We start from the raw sequence: 24,056 nt of genomic DNA, 5'->3' as shown, positions 1-24,056 counted from the left end.
ATGAATGGTGGTGCTTAAATTGTTGCAGCACCCACTGGTGATCCTGGATAGCGACTGCTATGTCCCTGGTCCACCACGATACCAGTCGATGACGAGGGGGACGTGTGGATAGGAGGATAGCAGTGCCAGTGGCATGAAGAATAGTGGCAGAGTTGTCTTGCACGACCACATCAATGCAATCCGAGAGAGAGGTGACAAAGTGCACAGCAGATGTTATAGAGGCCAACTGGCTCTGCGGAATGCCCAATGTGAGGGCCTGTCTGCCTGGCAGCAGGAGGAGAATGATGGAATCACCAGAAAGTGGTCGCTGCCACAAAGATCCTGGGGTGACCTGTGTAGCGAAGACATGAGAGCTGGGCAGGAGATCGTGAGATCGATAGAAGAAAATGTGATGTGAGTGGCACTGAAGTGGGTCTGTAATAAGTTGGTAAATTAGAAGAGCACTACCCATCGAAGTGTCACTCCTGCCACAGGGGGTGGTGTGCACTGAAGTACCCAATGAGAAGATGTTGGGGGCGTAAGTTGCTGTATTAAGGCAGCAGGTCAATGTAAGGAAATGGCCTACCTGGAGGGAGATAGAAATTGCAAATAGTGATCGATGGGGTCGTTCGCACTGGTACCACTATTGCTTCCACGTTGGTATGAAGGGGGATCCTGTCTCTAATGACATTGGTGCCAACCAAAGTGCAGACCCCCTCCAGATGCGATCCCGGGACTGACACGGTTCCGACAGAATGTCCAATAACCATGAAATCTGGAGAGTGGGCATCACGGAAGTGCATTTCTTGAAGAGCAGGACAGAACACAGAATAAGAAGAAACAAGCTGTTGTACTTCACCATTCGATTATCATGTGGTGAGGATCCAAGTTAGACATAATTAAGTTGAGGGGAGGTCATGTCACCTGGACAGTAGTCGTCACTGACAGAGATGGGGTGACATCCACAAATAAGATGTCAGACTCAGGTTGCAAGGGGGGTGATGGCACCTCTGAGATGCGAGTGGAGGGGTGGGGTTAGGGGGGAGGGGGTTTCCACGGCAGAAGCCCCATCACCAGTGGGCTGGAGAGGAGGGTGTGGGAACTGCAGGGGAGGGGGAGGGGGATGGGGTGGGGGTAAGGAAGCGGTATGAGGGGGAAAGGATGCAACAGAGGCAAAAGCAGAAGAAATTGACAATGGGTGAAGTCAGTCATATTTTTGGTGAGCCTTAGCATAAGGCAGGCGATTCAGTGACTTGTACTCTTGGATCTACTTTTCTCTCTTGTAGGGTGGGCAATCTGGTAAGAGTGGACAGTGGTGGCCATGACAATTTACACAAACAGGTGGCGGAACATGAGGGCTTCCCTCACAGTGTGTCTGCCATACAGCAGGAAGACCTCTGCCCAAAATGCAAGCACCGAAAGCACCTCATGTGTGGCAGGACATACGGCTTCACATAACATTGGTCACACATAACCTTCACCTCCCCTGGGAGCGTACCTCCCTCGAAAGCCAGAATAGAGGTCCCGGCGCCCAAGACCTCCAAGAAAAGACTGTCCCAGGGCGAAGGGGGTGTACAAACCCCTTCTACATACAGGGCACACAGTAAGAGAACAAGAAAGGAATCTAAGACTCCCACTTCTCAGGATAAGCGTATCCAGAAAAAGCTGAGTCAAGAAATAGGGAATAGGGAAACAGACTTATAGTATTGGAGTCTTGATTTAGGATGGTGATTATCCACTAGTCAAGATCACCTTGCAGCAGGAGCAGGTCATACGGATGGCTCTCTCTGAGAAGATTAGGGGGGGGGGGGGGGGGGGGGGGACACTGGTCCAGGACCCAAATTCAGAAATTTCTATCTGAATCACAGTGCTCTTATCTTTGTCTGTGAGTCTGTGTACTGTGGACTGGCTTAAGGAAAAGGCGCCCCTAATATCACCATGGGAGGATTTGAAGCTGCTGCTAAAGACAGTGGCTGAGCTCTTCAAGACCGCAAAGATGTTAATCTGGAGGCCAAAACTCCTTAAGGACAGCTCTCCAGAAACTCTGGTTGAGAAAACAGGGTCTCCAAACCCGAAAGTCTTGACAGAGGATTGGAAGGTAATCAACCAGGAGGTTGTACCAAACGGCCAAACCCTTGTGGTAGAAGTCCCTGAAGGCAATGAAGGAACAGGACCTGAGACTTTCTTGCGGTTCTCGCAGGTTGCCATCAGCGTAATCAAAGACATCAGAAGTGACAATGGTGGCAAGATGGAGACTAAACGTGCTGCAGATATATCTGCAACACAATAAAGGGGCCACCACTGCCCCGAGTCGTCTTCTGGGAAGAAACGAAGTGGATGTGGCCCTCATTGAGGAACCCTACTTATATAAAGAGGTTGTATCGGGCCTCAATGACACTGGAGGTAAGCTGGTTTATGCTAGAAATATGAGAAACTCCAAAACGTGCATTTATGCAAAAAATGGAATCCCGTTCATGCCCATGGCGGACTTTTGTTCCAGGGATTTAGTGACCATCAGGGTGTGACAACATGAGGAAGGTATCACGAGGGAGTTCGTAATGGCATACCTTCCTTTCGAGGACAGTACTCCTCCTCCTCCTGAGGAGGAGGGGAGACTGATGGAAGCCTGTGCACAACAGAGCAACAGAACAGGTAGGATGCGATGCTAATGCCCACAACTTAGTGTGGGGTAGCACCAACACCAACAGTAGAGGTGAGAACCTTCTAGAATTTCTTCTAGCTAATACCTTAGAGATCCTCAATATGGAAAGGTACCTACAGTTAGAAATAAAAGAAGGGAAGAGGTAATTGACATAACCTTCGGTTCCACTTTGATGGGTAGTTATGTCAAACAATGGCACGTGGCTTTAGAGCCATCCTCATCAGATCACATGTATATTAAGTTCGAGGTTGGAATGGGCATTAGACAGATCATGTCCTATAGGAATCCCAGGAAAATGGACTGGGAGGTGACTAGGAGATACCTCAACTCAAGCCTATCAGAAGTCAGTACTTCGATAAGAAAACCAGTACATCTACATCTACATTTATACTCCACAAGACACCCAACAGTGTGTGGCGGAGGGAACTTTACGTGCTACTGTCATTACCTCCCTTTCCTGTTCCAGTTGCATATGGTTCGCGAGAAGAACGACTGCCAGCAAGCCTCCGTGCACGCTCGAATCTCTATAATTTCACATTCATGATCTCCTCAGGAGGCATAAGTAGGGGGAAGCAATATACCCGATACCTCATCCAGAAACGCACTCTCTCGAAACCTGGACAGCAAGCTACACCGCGATGCAGAGTGCCTCTCTTGCAGAGTCTGCCACTTAAGTTTGCTAAACATCTCCGTAATGCTATCATGCTTACCAAATAACCCTGTGACGAAACGCGCCACTCTTCTTTGGATCTTTTCGATCTCCTATGTCAACCCGACCTGGTACGGATCCCACACTGATGAGCAATACTCAAGTATAGGTCAAACAAGTGTTTTGTAAGCCACCCTCCTTTGTTGATGGACTACATTTTCTAAGGACTCTCCCAATGAATCTCAACCTGGCACCTGCCTTACCAACAATTAATTTTATATCATCATTCCGCTTCAAATCGTTCCGTACGCAAACTCCCAGATATTTTACAGAAGTAACTGCTACCAGTGTTTGTTCTGCTATCATATAATCATACAATAAAGGATCTTTCTTTCTATGTATTCGAAATACATTACATTTGTCTATGTTAAGCGACAGTTGCCACTCCCTGCACCCAGTGCCTATCCGCTGCAGATCTTCCTGCATTTCGCTACAATTTTCTGATGCTGCAACTTCTCTGTATACTACAGCATCATCCGCGAAAAGCCGCATGGAACTTCCGACACTATCTACTAAAGCCGCATGGAACTTCCGACACTATCTACTAGGTCATTTATATATATTGTGAAAAGCAATGGTCCCATAACACTCCCCTGCGGCACGCCAGAGGTTACTTTAATGTCTGTAGACATCTCTCCATTGATAACAACATGCTGTGTTCTGTTTGCTAAAAACTCTTCAATCCAGCCACACAGCTGGTCTGATATTCCGTAGGCTCTTACTTTGTTTATCAGGCGACAGTGCAGAACTGTATCGAATGCCATCCGGAAGTCAAGGAAAATAGGATCTACCTGGGAGCCTGTTACTAATATTTTCTGGGTCTCATGAACAAATAAAGCGAGTTGGGTCTCACACGATCGCTGTTTCCAGAATCCATTTTGATTCCTACAGAGTAGATTCTGGGTTTCCAGAAATGACATGATACGCGAGCAAAAAACCATGTTCTAAAATTCTACAACAGCTCGATGTAAGAGATATAGGCCTATACGAGGTGCGGCTAGAAAAAAACCGGACTGATGCTGGAAAAAACATTTATTTACAATTATTTACAATTTCATGTTATCTCCTTCAATGTACTCTCCTCCTCGGTCTCTACACCGCTCCATACGAATTTTCCACTGTTCATAGCAATGCTGCAGATCATTTTCGGTAAGTCCATACATTACTTCCGTCGCTTTTTCTTTTACTGCTTCAACAGTCTCAAATCTAGTTCCTTTCAAAGCTGACTTGACTTTAGGGAAAAGAAAAAAGTCACAGGGGGCCAAATCAGGTGAGTAGGGTGGATGCTCTAAGATGGGAATGTTGTGTTTTGCCAAAAACGTCTTCACTGACAACGCACTGTGAGCTGGGGCATTGTCTTGGTGAAGGATCCATGACTTTTTTCTCCACAAATCGTTCAGTTTTCTCCGTACTCGCTCACGTAGGGTAGCCAGGACGCTAATGTAGTAATGCTGATTCACTGTTTGTCCCTCTGGTACCCAATCAATGTGCACAATCCCTTTGATGTCAAAAAAAAAAAAAAAAAAAAAAAAAATCATCATTGCCTTGAATTTCGATTTTGACATTCGTGCTTTTTTTTGTCGTGGAGAACCAGGAGTTTTCCAATGCATCGATTGGCGTTTAGTTTTGGGATCGTAAGTAAAAAACCACGATTCATCGCAAGTAATAACATTTTGTAAGAAGGTGGGATCACTTTCAATGTTTTCCAGGATGTCAGAACAAATCATTCTTCAGCGTTCCTTCTGTTCAATTGTGAGACACTTTGGAACCATTTTTGAACACACTTTGTTCATGTTGAAACTTTCATGAAGAATCTGCCTAACACTTTCCTTGTCAACTCCTGTTAACTCAGACACTGCTCTGATTGTTAAACGGCGATCTTGTCGAACAAGTTTACTGATTTTTTCAATGTTTGCATCAGTTTTTGCTGACAATGGTCTGCCAGTGCGAGTGTCATCACTGGTGTCTTCGCGGCCATCTTTAAATCGTTTAAACCACTCAAACACTTGTGTTCGCGATAAACAATCATCGCCGTACACTTGTTGTAACATTACAAACGTTTCACTTGCAGATTTTCCTAGTTTGAAACAAAATTTGATGTTAACACGCTGTTCTTTCTGTACACTCAACATTTTCCGACGCACAGACAAAACGTCAACTACTTAAAACAGATGCCACAGGCAGACTGAGCGCAGGAGGCAGATGAAACTCGAGCAGTAGGCGGAGCGAGAGTCACGTGACAGGCCACGCGACTTTCAGCCTTATTGCATTCGTTTTATTGTTTCACCAGTACTAGTCCGGTTTTTTTCTAGCCACACCTCATAGTTTTGCGCATCTGCTCGACAACCCTTCTTGAAAACTGGGACTATCTGTGCTCTTTTCCAATCATTTGGAACCCCCCCCCCCCCGTTCCTCTAGAGACTTGTAGTACATGGCTGTTAGAAGGGGACAAGTTCTTTTGCGTACTCTGTGTATAATCGAATTGGTATCCCATCAGGTCCAGTAGACTTTCCTCTGTCGAGTGATTTCAGTTGCTTTTCTATTCCTTGGACACTTATTTCGATGTCAGCCATTTCTTCGTTCATGTGAGGATTTAGAGAAGGAACTGCTGTGTGGTCTTCCTCTTTGAAACAGCTTTGGAAGTAGAGTTTGAGGAGGTAGCAGAGGCAGTGACCACTGCCATCATGACCTCATACCATGACAACTGCTCAATCACGAAAAAGTGCACGAATAGGAATGAATCTTGGTGGGACAACAACCTGGAATCACAGAGGGAACAGGTACGAAGACTTTTAACCTCGCAAGAAGGAAAGGACAATGGGTAAATATAGGGAGGCCCTTGTTAAATTCAATCTTGCAATTAAGCAAGCAAAGCAGGCATCATGGAAGGTATTCTGTGAGGAGATAGAGGGTATGGCTGTTCACGCCAGACTTCACAAAATCCTCACTAGGATACCAACTAATCCAGGGGGAACTTTAAGGAAAGAGGAAGTATACAATGCTGGAACTACTCCTCAAGATTCATTTTCCTCAATGTCCTCTGACAGACAACAACACAGACCAGGACAAGATAACCTGGGAGATATTTGTTTTCAGGTATTCGAAGAGAGAACTGGGAATCTGTCAGAGACTGTGTGGACCATAGATGAATCCAATGAGCGCTGGGAACATTCAAACCGTTCAAGTCAACTGGCCCAGATGGAATTTTTCCAGCGCTCCTGCAACAAGCAGGAGTGAACTTAATAAGATCCCTGTGTAGGTTACTTACAGATAGCTGAGCGGCAGGAATCATTTCTACTGTCTGGAGGGCAGTGATGGTTGTCTTCATTCCAAAGCCAGGAAGAATTGAACATACCAAGGCCATGGATATGAGACCAATCAGTCTGTCCTCCTTTCTTCTTAAAACATTAGAAAAACTGGTCAACATGCATGTTAGGGAGAGGCGGTTAACTACACATTAACCAAAATGCATACCAGTCAGGAAAATCAGGTGAAACTGCACTTCACCAACTTGTCGGGAAAGTGGAGAAAGCACTACACTTTCAGGAGGTAGCCCTCTGCATCTTCTTGGTCATCGAAGGAGCTTTTACCAACACGACCTTCGAATCCATGGTTACAGCAGCAGAGGTGCATGGCTTGTAGACGACAATTTGCAGATGGATTAGAGCCATTCTTAGTGGTAGAAAGGTAGAAGCCACCATGATGCAAGAAAAAATGGCAATCAACACCACCATCCTATCCACAAGAAGGAGTCATGGCCCCTCCACTGTGAAACCTTGTGGTGAATGAACTCATTGTAGAATTAAACTCTAGACAGTACTTTTGCCAGAGATACGCAGACGATCTTTGCAAATTTTCAAGTACAGTCAGAGCTATGGCACAAGGAGCATTGAACATTGTGCAAAATTGGTGCAGGAAAGAGGATCTAAGGCTCAGTCCTAAGAATACTGTTGTTGTACTATTTACGAGGAAGCAGATCTGACACACATATCAGAATCTCAAGCTTCTCGATGAAACACTACCAGTGAAGGGGATAGTGAAATATCTAGAGGTAATCCTGAATGAGAAACTATCATGGAACCCTCACATAAGGAGCACCTGTTCCTATGCGAAAGGTGCTCTAATGAGTATCAGGAGAGCTTGCGGTAAAATCCGGTGATTAAGTTCAAAGAGTATGTACTGGATATATACAACACAGTAGTTAACCTATGATCACTTATGGGGCTACAGTGTGGTGGAAAAAGGTAGAATAGCTGGTAGTTGCTAAGAAGCTTGCTAAGATGCTGAGATTGGCCTGCTTAGCCATTACAGGCAGAATTAGCAGCACACCCACTGCTGGGATGGGAACCATGCTGGACATGTCCCCATTAAACATGTGGTTAAAGATGGAGGCAGCAGATGGAGCACACTGGAGTATCCAGGATCTCGCACTAAAATACTGAGTGAGTAGACATAGGTATGGTTGGAGAAATGCCTGCCAACCATATAATAACACCCAGCTGCTTCAACAAGCCTTTCAATGTAGTAATTGGAAGAAGAGAGCTCTGGGAGAAGAAAATTTGACATCATACTGGGGACATAGTCTGGTTTACTTATGGTTCGAAAACAGACCAAGGTGTTGGGGCTGGGGTATTAGGAGTGCAGCAAAGGCTGGAAAGTGCAATCTCTCTAGGGAAGATGGGCACTGTGTTTCAATCAGGAATATATGGTATCAGGGTGTGCGTGGGTAAAAATTTATGGAGGTGCTACAGAGGTCATAGCATTTTCATTTATTCAGGCAGCCAAGCAGCCCTGAAAGCACTGGCAGCCTCTGCAACAAGATCAAAGATCGTGGCAGAATGCCACAAAGTCCTTGTGGAGTTAGGGGAAAGCAATAGAGTAACCCTATTGTGGGTCCCTGGTCACTCAGAGCAAGCCAATAGGTTGACCTGGATAGGAGCTGTGACACCTTTTATTGGACCGGAACCTGTCCTGACAATCACCAAGGCAACAATCAAAATAAAACTACGTGAGTGGACAAGAAGACAGCATGTAGAAGATTGGGCTAAGATCCAAAAGCACAAAAAAGGCAAGGAATTGATGCTGAAGCCATGTTCTAAGAGAAGTATCTCAATCCTGGGCCTGAACAGGAGAGAAATGAAACTCATTGTTGGACTATTGACAGGCCATGGGAATATCAAAAAAACACCTACATACAATGGGGATAATAGAAGAAGACCCCAAATGTAGGATGATTGGTGTGGCTATGGAAACCGCATCACATTTGATCTTCGAATGCGAGGCATTGGAGATTAAAAGTCACAGAATATTCGAATCAACCAGACGTGAAGAAATTGTGTCTAGCAAAGCACTGGTAAAGGATCTCCTTGCACTGTTCAGAGGCATTGGTTGGCTTTACTAAAGACACAATACATTCTGTTTCGATTCGGGCAGCACTGGGCTTGACCGATGTTTTTGCTTCCCTGATAAAATCAAATCAAAATCAAGTCAAGGTCTTGGCATCAGTGCATTTGTCTTTAAGACTCTTCTGCACACGTCAAATAAAATTAACACTGCATTGCTCCAGACTAGTCCAGAGTTCATCAGTTTGCAGTTTCCTTATGAAAAATCACTCCCTAGACCATATCCAAAGATTGATGACAAGTAATGGACACCAGGACATCGCCAAGACGATCACAAGCTCGAAGAGCTGCATATCGGGTGGCAGAAGAAGCTTTGATCAACATGGAGACCGACCGCACCTTACTGAGAGACTCCACTTTGCCAAACTTGTCCTCAATATTCTCCACAAAAAGCAATGGCTTTGTGGCAGTGAATGTACTAGTACAGACCAGGTAGCAGGGAAAGTGTTTCATCCTAAGATGGCAAGCCTGGCCGTCCTCCCAGGATGTTACTATAGAAAGGCAGGCTTCCGGTTCCCATAAAGCAGCATTCAATGATCCTTTAACACTTGAGCCGATGGCCATTTAGGAACGGCCAGATTTTTGCAGCTTTATGCCTTTAATGCGCCAAGCATCCAGCCTGATACCATCCATTACAGCCAGGGGCTCTCCCCACGGGAGCCACCCACCCACAACAAGGACCATCTGGAACGGTGGCCATTGCCAGGACTTCTGATGCTCCAGGATGACAAGAAAGCACTCCTTGGCATACATGGGGAGGCAACAGCTCAGGTATCAGTAGTGTGACCCCTGTGTTATCAGGGGACTCAGCCAGATGGGTAAATAACAGCCCCACCACATGGACTGGCTACACATGCTGGTGACCTAGTGGTGCAGAGTCGGGCTATGACAGGGAAGTAAGGGGTGGAGGGGGGGGGGGGGGGGGAAGAGAGGAATCCATGCCATAAAGACTAGGGTGGGAGTTGTTCTCCAAATGGTTCACACTAAAGACAGAAAATTTAGAAATGGAAGTCAAACTCCAAGGGGGGACCAAAAAGGATGAAAGAAGACAGACAAGAGGGGTGGGTATCCAGGTTTATATAAATCAGTACACCGAGAGCGGAGGAGGAGAGGGCAGCGGTGAAGGAGCACACTGAAGGAAATTCAGGCTGGGAAGGAAGAATGGGCTGCAATAGCTCGGGGCTCTGTGTGCACAAACTCACAAAAGAACTGTGAACCCCCTGAGGAGAAGGTGGGGGCAGGGGGGGGGATGTTAGTTAATGCTTATCATTGGTTTCCCCAGGTTCTATGAAATCAATTAAGAAAGTTTCCTTGGGCATATAATTTTGTTCATATTCCACTTGCAGGCAGTTATCACACTAGACTTCAGCAACAATTTCATATAGCACAGCAACTCCCTAAATATTTATGTAGAACTTGACCTACACACTGATAACAGTTTTGCACAAGAACAAATATTTTCTTAACAAAAGGTATCTCCCACAATATTGTCACAAAAGAGTTTACCCAGCTGCTTTCTGCAAAAGCTAAAATTTGATCTAATGGACTGCAAATTTTGTCACTATACTGAGAAATATACGAGACAATCAAAGATGGAAGTGTGGAAAATGAATGAATTTTCCTGTTTTGTCCTATTACTCACATCAACCCCCACTCCCCCCTTTCCCAAGCCCAAGGTAACTATCATAAATAATTAATATATCTACAGTGCGCAATTTGTTAAATGTTTAGTATAACTTGGTTAAAAAAGACATTAACAAGAAATATTTGATTTTCCATTTTTAATCTTCTTATTAAATAAACATTAACCTTTGTTTTAAAACTATACAAGACACTCACCTTCAAAATTGCTGGCAACTGTTCATGTGAGATGTTGACTTCGCCATAGTACATAAAATCTACCATTATTTTCAAGTCGTCATATTTAACATCTTTCAGAATAACAATTGGATGCTGGCATGGATTCATTGTAAACAGCATCTGTGTGAAGACAAAAGCATCAGATAACTAAAGCATCCGAAAATATATGTGAAGCATAAACAAGTGTTAAGAGGAGGAACTTTCAAACCCCCATTTTTTATTATTACAGTTTTACCCCCACAAAAGAATTTTAGCTGGTAATAGAAGGTAGAAATGGGCCTCCACAACACAAAAGTAATCCTTCAGCCTCACAAACAACACTTCTCATCACATGTAAAAAAATATTAAACTTACAAATATCATTGCTAAATGTGTCTTAAGAGTCTGTAATTCTCAAATTAAATAATATTTACTTCATAACATAACTCAACAAATATGTATTTAATCTCTTGAGTTTCTGTGTCTTGGGGAGGTTTACTCTTGTCACCATGGCAGAAGAGAAGAGTCCAGAATGTCACGTGACTTGGTTGAAATCAGACCTTGTCTATCACAAGTGCACAAGATGATAATCAGCAAATTTGGCTGCAACCAGATGGCGTGTCCAGTGCAGGCAATGGGCTTATGTGCCACAATCATGAGTTTACTGCGAGCAGCTTGATTCAGAAAAAGCTGCTGCTGCCAGTATCAAGTAGCATGGGCAAAAATATGCTTACTAATCAGGTTGCTGTAGGTCATTCTGGATTGGATCTACAGGTAGATAAACCATGCTGCACCAAATATCACTCATCAAATTCATTGTGGGACAATAACAGCTAGTGACCAGCGATATCAACCACTAGTTTGCCGAGGGGTACAGAACCCACCATGCCACAAGTGAACTCCTGATCACCACATGCCACAAACCACAGAGACTGGCATGGGCCCAGGAACACTGCCCTTGGCAGCTTAAATCATGGAAATAAGTTGCCTGGATAGACAAGTTGTTGTACATGTTGATGACATGGTACGAGTAAACGGAGAACTACAGAAGGTGTTGCATCTCACTTTACAACTGAGTATCATTCAGGCACGTGGTGGAGCATGGAATGAAATGGAACCCAATATGTCTGCCATTGTCTCTTAGCAGCCAACAATGCAGGAACCCATCACCCAACCATGTGCATCCATTTGTCTGTCTACAGCACTCTTCAGGCATCAAATAATTTCAAGAAGACAATGCACCACCTGTAGATCTGAAACTACGCAAGAATGGTTTGAGGAACATTCTATTAACTTGAGGACACTGGTGAGGCCCATCAGATCGTCCAGCCTTGATGCTACTGAGCATATCTAGGATGCCACCAAGTCAGTTTTGCACACATTAGATTCGAGCAGCAGCTGGGCAGTCACAAATCATGATGGCTCCCCAACTCATCCAGTGTTTCAAGGAGTCCATGCAGTGATAACACCATCAATGTGAAAAGAGGTACTAAATGTTAATATGAATGTTTGTCTAATTCAGTTACTCATGAATGTAAATTTCCATGGCTGTTTCAAGGACTCTTGTCATTTCATACGGATTACTGTGTTTTCTTAATATAAATTACAAGCCAATACGGCTTTAGAAACTACTTGCTAAGGAAAGGAAAGAGAATTTGTTTATTGCCCAAGTGAAGATGAAGTTATTGGAGATAGATCACTTCCTAATCATTTCATTTGCTTTCCTCAATAACAATATGAATATTTAGCAAATAGAATGTTACCACTATCCTGAATATAATATGCTGAATGCATAGTTTTACCAAATAATACATCAAGAGGGATGTGGAACTTTGTGTGACAGGGTTCCACGCTCCTGTGGATCCAATCGAGCCCAGAACTCTCCATGATTTACTAATCTTGACCAAACGGTCATTTCCTAAGTGCATTTGGTTCATTCCCACTCATAGTTCCATGAAATTCTGTCTCCTAATGAAGTCTGGTTACTGTGTTCAGTCACTTAATTGAGGCACTTTAGTCCCTACTCAATTTACCTCATTTCACCAACAAACCGAATTCCACTTAACCATTTATCTAAATGTCATGATCCAATCCTTGCACCCTGCCTATCCACTCGTCTGTCCTATGAGCAACTGGTTGCAGATGAGGGGCGCATATCCACCTGGCCATTTACATTGGCTGGTGAATACTCAACCTTATTTCTTCTGTAGAATTTATTAATGGAGGCTGTGAGGGGCTAGTCAGCTACACAAGGCTGTTTCAACTTTCTTGCTGAACATGAGCCACAAGCAGATTCAAAGAAAAGCAAAACATATCTGGCACCTGGGAGGCCATGCACTGTCACAGCAGTGGGTTGTCACGTGCTGTGGGGCTCTAGCTAGCCACTGCCATCTTTGCAGTGTGTAGTGCAGTATAGCAGTCCAGGAACAATGGGTTTAAGATAGTTATGCTGTCTACCTTTCCGTGGGGAGTCACTGCCATGCACCCCAACGCCACATGTTCATGCCACTGTCACTGTTGCAGACAGACTTCTCTTACAGATCATTAATTTAAGTGTGAATTTTTTAGATTACTTCATATTCACCACTGACTCCACACTTACTACAATTTCCACTATTGCAAATTCGTCCCTTTGGTCACTGTCGAGTAATTACAGCTGAAAACAACATATACATCAAGGTTAGACATACTACTGACAAAAATACACTTATTTCACAATACTGGTATAAAAAATCCAAGTTAAAATAGACTAAAAATTACTCACATGTTGAAAACAAAGTAGTAATCAACATTAATAAAAAGGTAGGAGATGAGGTACTGGCGGAAGTAAAGCTGTGAGCACGGGGCGTGAGTCGTGTTTGGGTAGTTCAGTTGGTAGAGCGCTTGCCCGCGAAAGGCAAAGGTCCTGAGTTCGAGTCTCGGTCTGGCACTCAGTTTTAATCTGCGGGAAGTTTCATTAATAAAAAGCATAATTATGACTTGAGCCTATATGGCTCGTGCCTTTGTATCATACACATTCTGTATAAAGTATAAAATATATAATCATGTTGTGAGAGCACATTATAAAACACACTCTTAACTAATTTTATCATTATATGACAAACCAGATAAAAAGCCACGAGACTAAATTTGTGCTTCCTGATGATGTCAATAATAAAAACTGTACTGGTCGAAACGGACAGGAATCGACACCAATTTATTTGCACTATTTCCAAGGTGGATGGTCAACCACTTAACTTAAAACTCTAGAGTTATTTTGTTTGTATTATTTTCACAGAAACTTAAAATCTCAAGTACGCTTTGGAAACTCAACGAAAAACTGAAAAAATAAAGACCCGCTTACATAAATTTCAGCACTGACAGTTAAATGTTCAGCCATTGGAGAGCTTCTGGTACGACATTCGTAGCCTGGCTGTTGCATTTTGGTTGAGGTAACTGCCAGTAGGTATCATCTTTACTGTGTGCTGCTTTGCATACTCAATAACAAAACACGTGCTTTCAGTCTCTCTCCTATATTGCTGTTCTGGGCAATGCTTTCGAAAAAGGATGGCTACAGTGCTCCTGAGTTTAACACTGAATTTAGTGGCTCAGAAAATGAAGAATGTGATGTTACTTCATTAGAGACAGAGACACGACGTTTAGTCAGTTTAGTGGTATGAGATAAATACATCCACTGTGCTGCACCCAGCTCTTCCAAGACTTGTGTTCACAGGAAACCATTGTAAAATACATGGTTAGACTTCATACCTACATGGAAACTAAAAAGTAACTTCAAATTTCACAACAATTTAGTTGAAGCCGAGTGCAGAAGTATACTCGGGATTTTATTACTGGCGAGCTTCAAAACTTTGTAACTCATTATTTTAAGCTTTAAAAGCTGTCTTTGTATATCTACATGCAATGTCATTCGTTAATGGACATTTTTCACTACTAAAAATGTTATTGTTTGCAATATAATTTGAAAAGAAAAAATGTTAGGTTAAGGGGTTACGACTCACTCTGACATCCTGATACAAAACAATTCCCAGCGTACATGTTAACTTTCCAGTAATGGGAAGACAAAGACAATTGGATATTATTAACAGCAGTAAAAAGCACAATAAACTAGAGAATACATTCTAATGCTACATGGTCATGAAGATATATACAACAACACAGCACAAACTTATCATGTTACAAAGTTTTCTGGATTCTTAGTAGTATTGTGTAACTTAAAAAGACAACATGTGAAGTATGGAGCTCATGCAGGCATCACACCTTATGGCATGCTTTGTGGCATGATGCCTCCATGAGCCTCACACTTCAGATCCCATCCTACAAGTAATACAATACAAGAGATATTATGTTGTGCGCTGACAAACAGCTTGAGAACTTTTGTAACTATGCCGTGTTACTGTATATGTTTTCATGGCAGTGTAGCATTTGAATGTATTTTCTAGCTTACTGAGATGTATATGTTTTTTACCACTGCGAATAAAGTCTGATTGTCCTCGTTTCACATTACCTTGATTAACACCTAAGAGTTTACTTATCTACGCTGGAACAGGTTTTGTATCAGGAAGCCTGCACATGTCTTAAATGTAGTCCTTGGAAATTGCGTAAATATAGTGGAGCTGATAACCACCAGTTCTGACCAGTACGTGTACATTACTGGCACGGGCACTACGCCCAAATTTAGTATCAAGGGTTCTTATCCCGTCCTTTACGTAACTGTAAAATCAGTTAAGAGGACTGCATTTATCTATGTGTTTTAGGAGGTGCTCTCAAAATGTGATGATGTATTTTATACTCTATATACAAATGGTCTATGTGACAAAGGCTGACAATGCCATAGAGGCTCACTTCATTTTTATGCTTTTTTGATGCTGTATTTTCAGTACATGAGTAATTTTTAATCTATTTTAACAAAGATTTTTCATGTTTGTACTGTGAAATGTTGGTTGGTTGGTTTAAAAGAGGGGGAAGGGACCAAACTACAAGGTCATCAGTCCCTTGTTCCTAATAAAACAATGCCGTAAGTTAGAGAATAAAACAGATGAGACATTTAACACAAAACGGAAAGAAAGGAGAAACCATAAGAACGAAGGAAAGGCAACGAACACTAAAAGGAACAAAAGAGAACAAGAAAACACCAAAGAGATGATAGAAACAGAAGAGAGTAAAACAAGGAAGCAGATTACAGTAGCTGGCCAACCATGAGAATAAAAAGGAAAAGCCAGTCACTCTGCAACACATTAAAACCTCCACCCTAAAAGCACTAGGGTGGAGGACACAGAGGGACAAAAGACATGGGCTAAAACTTAGATCAAATGATAAAATCCACTCTCCCAAATAAAGCATAAAACTCAATCAGCCAGTGAGGCGTTGTCAGATAAAATGAGCAGCAACGAGTCTGGTAACTCAAGATTTCGTTGCTGGGCAGTCAAAGTGGGACAGTGCACCACTGTCAACCCGACGCTGACCGACACTGAGGCGGGTCTTCACGGCACATGAGGTAATCGTGGGTCACCCAAGGGTGGCCAATTTGGAGCCGGCAGAGGGCAACTGATTCCCTGCGAGAGGTCTGCATGGAAGGCTTCCACACATTCGTGGTCTCCTTAATGACACGAAGTTTGTTGTGCGTACTGTTATGCCATTCCATCTCCCAGAGCTGAAAAACCCTGCAGCATAAGTCAGAACGCATGTCAGGTTCAGAGATGCCCATCCCCAGAAGTGGTTTCCGCATAGCATGTTTGGCTAGCCTGTCGGCAAGTTCGTTGCCTGGGATGCCGACATGTCCTGGGGTCCACACAAACACCACTGAATGACGGGGCAGGTCCAAGGCATAGATGGACTCCTGGATGGACACCACCAAAGGATGGTGAGGGTAGCACTGGTCGATAGCTTGTAGGCTGCTCAAGGAGTCAGTACAAAGAAGAAACAATTCCTCGGGACATGAACGGATATACTGAAGTGCACGAGTTATGGTCACCAGTTCTGCAGTGAATACACTGCAGCCATCGGGCAAGGAATGCTGTTCAATATGGCCTCTGTGGACAAAGGCAAAGCCATCGAGCCGTCTGTGTAAACCACTTCACAGCCCCGGAACACTTCAAGATTCGAGAGGAAGTGACAGCGGAGAGCCGCAGGGTTAACGGAGTCCTCAGGGCCACGATAAAGATCCAGGCGAAGCTTCGGCCTACAGCTACACCACGCAGGTATATGTGAATGGAACTTGAGGAGAGGTGGTGAAGGGAAGGACTCCAGTTCAGACCAAAGCGATCGCATGCGAATCGCAATCATTAGCCCTGACCTGGGCCGCATATGCAGGAGGTGAACCACTGTGGTTGGGAAAAGAAGACGGTAATTAGGATGTTCAGGAGAGATATGAATGTGTGCAACATAAAGGCGAGCAGTTGTGCACGTCTGATCTTCAATGGAGGGACTCCAGCCTCCACCAATATGCTTGTCACTGGACTCATCCAAAAAGCTCCTGTCGTTAGTCGAACTCCGCAATGTTGCAATCAGTCGAGCAAATGCAATACTGAGGGCACTGCTGAATCATAAATCACATTCCCATAGTCAAGGCAAGATTGAACAAGGACTCTGTAGAGCTGCAGCAGCGTGACGCAATCTGCACCCCAATTGGTGTTGCTCAGGCAGCGGAGGGCATTGAGGTGCTGCCAACACTTCCATTTAAGCTGACGAAGATGAGTAAGCCAAGTCAAACGAGCATAAAAAAACCAGACCTAAGAATCAATATGTCTCCACTACAGTGAGCAGATTGTCATTAAGGTAAAGTGCTGGTTGAGGATGTACGGTACGACACTGACAGAAATGCACGACACCCGTCTTCATGGCAGAAAACTGGAAGCCATGGGCTAGAGCCCATGATTGCACCTTGTGGATGGCATCCTGTAGGCGACGCTCAGCAACGCCAGTACTGGAGCAGCAGTACGAAACGCAGAAGTCATCTGCATACAGAGAAGTGAGACAAAGGGCCCGACAGCTGCTGCTAGACCATTAATGGCCACTACAAATAGACAGACACTCAGTACAGAGCACTGCAGGACTCCATTCTCCTGGATATGGATGGAACTATTGGAGGCGCCAACTTGGACACGGGAAGTGCGGAGCGACAGGAAGTTTTGGATAAAAATTGGGAGCGGACACCGGAGACACCACTCATACAATGTGGCGAGGATATGATGTCGCCAGATCGTGTCATATGCTTTACGCAAGTCAAAACAGACAGCAACCAGGTGTTGGTGTCTAGAAAAGGCTGTTCGGATGGCAGACTCGAGGGACACAAGGTTATCAGTGGTTGAGCAACCCTGGCGGAAGCCACCCTGACATGGAGCTGGTAGGTCACATGACTCCAGGACCCAACCCAACTGCTGACACACCATACATTCCAGCAGCTTACAAAGAACATTGGTGAGGCTAATGGACCGATAGATATCAACATCAAGCGGGTTTTTATTGGGATTGAACAGTGGAATGTTGGTGCTCTCCCGCCATTGCTATGGAAAGACGCCATCACAACAGATCCAGTTGAAGATGACTAGGATATATCGCTTGTAGTCAGGTGATAGATGTTTAATCAACTGGCTGTGGATCTGATCAGACCCAGGAGCTGTGTCAGTGCAATGTGCAAGAGCGCTCAAGAGCTCCCACTCTGCAAATGGGGTGTTATAGGATTCACTGCAGCGCATAGTGAATGAGAGGGCGTTCCTTTCCAGCCGCCGTTTGAGTGTGCGAAAGGCTGGGAGGTAATTCTCCGAGGCAGAGGCCTGAACAAAGTGCTCGGCAATCACATTTGCGTCAGTAGATAACACGCCATTTATGGTAACACAGGGAACACCTGTCGGGGGTCTGGTACTCGAAAAGCCGTTTGATCTTTGCCCAGACTTGGGAAGGTGACGTATGGCACCATGGCACCCCCAATGGTCGAGACATATCTCTCCCAACACTCCTGCTTCCGTTGTTTGATGAACTGGTGAAGGCCGGCTCAGAGCTGAAGCTCCTTAATTGCTTCAGTGACTTCCGGCGACCACCAAGGGACTGCCTTATGCCGGGGGCACCCTAAAGAGTGAGGGATCGCATTTTCAGCCACAGAAACAATTGTTGTAGTCAGCTGCTCAACCATCACAACGATGTTACCGTATGGGGGAGATTCAACGGTGACAGCAGAGGTGAAGCACTGCAAAATGTGTGTGTATTTTCAACTGTGGTATATCTGTCTTTGATGTATACACTGATTGCAGCTATATCCATGTGAAAATGACCAAAAGGTTGAAATGGCAATAGTGGATATTGTAATAAATGTGCAGTCAAAGGCCTAAGAGTGAATTTCCATTCAAGAGATAGCTAACAAGGGAAACTCCCCACTGCACCCTCATCAGATTTAGTGGCAAGTTGGCCCATTGGACAGCCCATCAAAAACTGAACACAGATCAAACATGAAAACAGGAAGAAGGTGTGCTGAACTGTGGAAAACAGAAGAAAAATAGAAACAGGAACATTACAAATTTAATATGTGCAATATCGAGCAACATTAATAAGATTTGAGTCATGGTCATCTAATCTAGTCATGGTGTCAAACTGCGAAAGGGGAGATCCGGGTTGAAATCTCCCTAGTGCCCAAACCACGAACCCCCCCCCCCCCCTCCCGCTTTCCATGAAATTATGAACTTCCCATCCGGTCATTGACGTGTCTGTTCGCTGTATTAAAATTTGTGTATGTGTCACGGCGTTATGTCCGTTTGCTACAGTGATGTGTACGGAGAAACCTCCAAATGTATGTAACTCCTATTTCTTCTACACAGGTGCCACATGTTATGCCTCTTGTGTTCTGTTTTAGAAGTTTTGACTATCAAATTCCACTACTGTAACATAGTTCATGCCCATTTATTAGTTGTTTTTATTTCTGTGATAGAGCTACACGGCATCTCACCTGCTCTCACTATCCATCAAAGGACATGAGTCATGAGGTAAGAATATATTACCTTTGTAACTAAATGTGATGATTAGTGAGAGGAGGTGAGATGCCGCATAGACCTCTCAAACAGAAATAAAAACAACAAATAAACAGGTCTGGATCATGTTACAGTGGTGGAATTCAAGAGTCAAAACTTCGAAAACGGAATGCAAGAGGCACAACATGTGGTATCTGAGTAGAAGAAATATGAGGTACGTATGTCTGGAGGTCCTTCTGTTACACATCGCGGTTGCAAATGGACGTTATGCCATGACACATACTCAAATTTGAATACAACATGCAGACACATCAATTACCAGACAGACAGTTCATAATTTTGTGAAAAAAATTGGACACTAAGGAGATGTGAAGCCAGATCTCTCCTTTCGCAGTCTAATACCCTGACCACATGATGATAACCCAAGTTTTCGTCAAGCTGTCCAATGGGCCAACTTACCACTAAATTCGAGGGGAGTGCAATGGGGAGTTTCCCTTGTGAGAAGACCCAACACCACTGCAGCTGACACTGAAGGACAAACTTAAAAATTTGTGGATCACATAACTGCACTTTAGTTTTCTGGAATGTCAAGGAGATGCACTGTGTAGTTACATATTAACATAACATATTTTGCGGATTACTGTTATGAAGGGTTTTTGTGTTGCATTTTAATGTTTGGTGTGAATGTCACTGAATATTGAGTTAGGAGTATTGTTAAATATTTCCACCACACACTAGCAACTAAAAAGACAGGTTGTCTTCCATCTTTTCATACAAAGGCACAAATATTCCAACTGGTAAATACAGAACTGCAAGAAGCTTTGAGTACACTGCTACATGCATTGGAAGTAAAAAAACAATTTTCGGGAGCAGTTGCTGGCTCCCCATTAAAATCTGGCCACATCTCAATAAGACTTTAGTGCTTCTACACATTTACCTGTTAAAGCACCAATCACAAGATCCGTCACTAATTTTGTTGATCTGGTAGTAGTACCTACAAATGCAGCACATGATGAGTTACAAAGTAATTTTCTTCCCACATTTTCCAGAAAACCCACTGACAATGTTCATGTTTTCCTTCAGAATATTCATGGTGTGTGTGTGTGTGTGTGTGTGTGTGTGTGTGTGTGTGTGTGTGTGGGCGCAAACGCGTAGCAGCGAATTTTAGCTAAACATCACACGACTGAAGTTCCCAGAAGATTCTAGGGCATATGTTGACTTACATGTAGTAAATTTATTATGGACCCTCGATTTTGAAACACTGGCCAGGGGTTTAGTAGACTGCTATACCTAAAAAGGAGTGTCACTTTTTAGTGGAATAAGTTGTCTAACCTCCAACAAAAAATGAAGAGCATTTTACAGTATATGTGAATCATAAATGGGCCATATCCTGTTGAAAATATTTTATAATTAGGCTCTTCTTGACAAGGAAGAAGAGTAAGCTATTTACGCATTCATTAAGGGAATAGATCCTCATGTAGGCTTGGAAATTCAGTCCTTCTTTCTGTGCACGTTACAAGACGATATCTGTTTAGCAATGCTGCAACAGGTAGTTAATCAGTTTGTGGCTTGGCATAACAAAGAAACCGGAAACCTCCATAAGAAAATGAAACACCTACAGTCATCCTTATGTCATTTACTGTAAAGCTACCAGTTTCAGTACTTCAGTGCACCACCTTCAGGCCTTAGGCAATGCTAAAAGGGTTAAGACCATCAGTACATACGATGCATCAGTGGCCAATGTAAGTCGTTTATGCTAACTACCTGTAATTGTGATGATGTCTCTCCAACCAGTTATGTTGGCCACTGGTATATCATGTATACAGAAAGTGTTAACCCTTTTAGCATCAGCTAACACCTGAAGATGGTGCACTGAAGTACTGAGAGTGGCAGCATACAATAAATGATATCATAAGGACGGCTATAGGTGATTCATTTACTTACATAAGTTAACGGCAGAAGCCCCCCAGACCTCCTATCGCAAGGATGGACATGCAAGACCCACCCCGTGGTTTTAGAGCAAAGATTAGAATTGGCCATTTAAGAATTAGGGTTGTCAGTCAGTTCGACCAGTGGTTTTTGTAAGAATGCTGTTTATTGCTGTGGTCCTGCCAGATCATGCTCCACACTGGAGAGAGAGAAAAATTGAGTCTGTTGCAGAATTTCTACCAAAGTAAGGTCACGAATTTGGCCGGATTCTAGGAAATTACTTTCTAGTATGGTTCCAGGAAACTGAGGACCTGAATCACAAACAGTCCAGGTAAGTGAAGCAATACAGTCATTTGACAGAGACAGTACCATACAGACACAAGGAAACAGTGAGAAAGGATCCATCTCATAGTTTATAGCACAAATGCACTAATTGATCCCATATGACTATCAGTTCAGGAACAAGAAGGGGATTCCAGTCAAAGTCCAGAAAGCAAGAGGTACTAACAGGGATGGCTTGCGCAAAATCATACCAATGTGCTACAATGTACTGGCCTTAAGTCATTAATGGGTAGTAATCTTAACTAAATGAATATATGAATTTATATTAATGTTACATACATAAATTGAGCTGTTCAAATATATTTCATTTTATAATTAATAATAAGCACTGCAAGGAATAAAATAAAATGGAATTATTAATCTGAGATCTGCAGGAATCGAACCTGGGTCGGCAAACTGCCAGTCTGGGATTTAGACCACTCACTCAAAATGCCATCATGACAGTGGTGGTTTAAAAATACCTCATACTATGGGCTAGCACAATACACTACAAGCAGTTTCAAAGGAGAAAAAAAACTGGCCTTTTGAATTCAGCAATATGTGACAAATGATTGACCTCAGATTAAACATCTGTTTGGAACATGCTCTGCCCTTTTTGAAACCACCTTCGCCATTCACCTAATTACTCTTCAGTTTTGTTTCTACTCTGTTTATATAATCTTGAAAACTATGTTGTATGCAACTCGTCGCAGAAAAAAAAATGTTTTAATAACTTCTTCAATTTCTTTGATAGTTGGGGGTAAACACTATTCTACATTTTCATGAGAGTTTGACTGTTCAAGCTTATGGTTTGGCTGTGGACAATTGAGAAGCTGATTAAAATATTTTACAAGTATTTCAAAATTTTCAGTGTTATTTAAGCCAAACTGGTGAGCCTTGTCCCATGCCCTTCTGTTGTTAGATTTACATTTGACGTATATCTACCTAGTTCTTTAAATATCACTTTTCCTCCAAAGATCCACTGTAAAAGGGCCTCTTTCGCAGAGCATCTACATACAATATTTTCATACTAAATTTCCTCATATATTCACTTGTTTAACCACCAAGACCAATAATCATAACTAATTTGAATATATTAATTTTACATATACAGGTTGTTCCAAAACTATTCATTCATATTAATACAGGAGATAGATCAAACCAAATATATTTCAAGAAGGAACATATGGTCTCTTAAGTTCACTTGCAATGTTAGGGAACATTTTGTTAGTGGTGCTGATGTAAGCTGTTGTGTCATTGTTGCTGACTGATGTGTACTGACATTCAAAACTGTTCTGCTTACAGATGATTGCCTCTGAGGTCCGCTTGGAAACACACTGCATCATTCACAAGCATCACCACTTTATGACAATGACGATAACATGTTGATTGGCCCTTACATTCTTCCATTCCATCTCAACAGATGGAGATATCACATCTTTGTGAAATGTTTTGCCAGAACCACTGGTGGATGTACCCCTGAACATTAGACAAAGGATGTACTTTCAGCATGATGTCATGCCAGCCCATTTCAGTATTGCTGTCAGGAATCACGGCGACCTTCAGGACTCAAAGGATCAGCTGAGGTGGCCCTGTGGCCTGGCCATCCAGGTCACCTGACCTCATGTGTCTGGATTTCTTCCTCTGGGGACATATGAAGCAGCTGGTGTATGAAACCGTTGTGGAAACAGAAGAAGATCTCATTGCTAGAATTACTGTTGCTGCTTCCATTACAGACATGCCAGGATTCTTTGAACGGACACAACGATCAATGGTCTGACAATGTACTGCGTGCATTCAGGTCAATGGTCACGCCTTCAAGCAGTTCTAGTGAATGTTATTGCTGTAATTAGCATGCTAAACTACCTTCTGTGTAAATTTACCATACCATCAGAAATTGCATCAAGGACAATATGTAGTAAAACTAAATATATTTGTTTTGATATTCTCTAGTTCCTGTATTAATTTGAACAAACAGTTTCAGAGCACACTTTATAATTTGAACTGTTTGGATATTGGGCTGGGGCATATATTTGTAGCATTTTTCCATAAGTTTAATCAACTCAACAGACACACACCAGAGATGTTACCTAGTCGTCAATAATATATTCTCCCTTACTATTTACAAGAGTTTGCCAATGCTGGGGTAACTTTTCTAATATGCGACTGTAGAAATCACATGGATGTGAGGTAAAAAGCTGCTAGAGTTGTTTACAATGCATTTTTGTCCAGAAATGAAGATCCTTAAAGGTTGTTCA

General features: G+C 43.0%; 1 protein-coding gene across 1 annotated transcript in view; it reads right to left on the bottom strand.

Annotated features, from left to right (window-relative positions):
* LOC126259721 (protein tramtrack, alpha isoform-like) overlaps positions 1 to 24,056 on the bottom strand; it is a 332,764-nt gene that overhangs the window by 238,583 nt on the left and 70,125 nt on the right. Inside the window, exon 3 of the mRNA XM_049956700.1 lies at positions 10,592 to 10,732. Within this exon, the coding sequence (XP_049812657.1) occupies positions 10,592 to 10,732 (141 nt within the window). The remainder of the gene's footprint in view (positions 1 to 10,591; positions 10,733 to 24,056) is intronic.

The sequence above is a fragment of the Schistocerca nitens genome, chromosome 5, assembly GCF_023898315.1.
Source record: "Schistocerca nitens isolate TAMUIC-IGC-003100 chromosome 5, iqSchNite1.1, whole genome shotgun sequence".
Lineage (NCBI taxonomy): Eukaryota > Metazoa > Arthropoda > Insecta > Orthoptera > Acrididae > Schistocerca > Schistocerca nitens.
The sequence above is the reverse complement of the archived record's forward strand: the minus strand, read 5'-3'. Positions and strand labels throughout refer to the sequence as shown.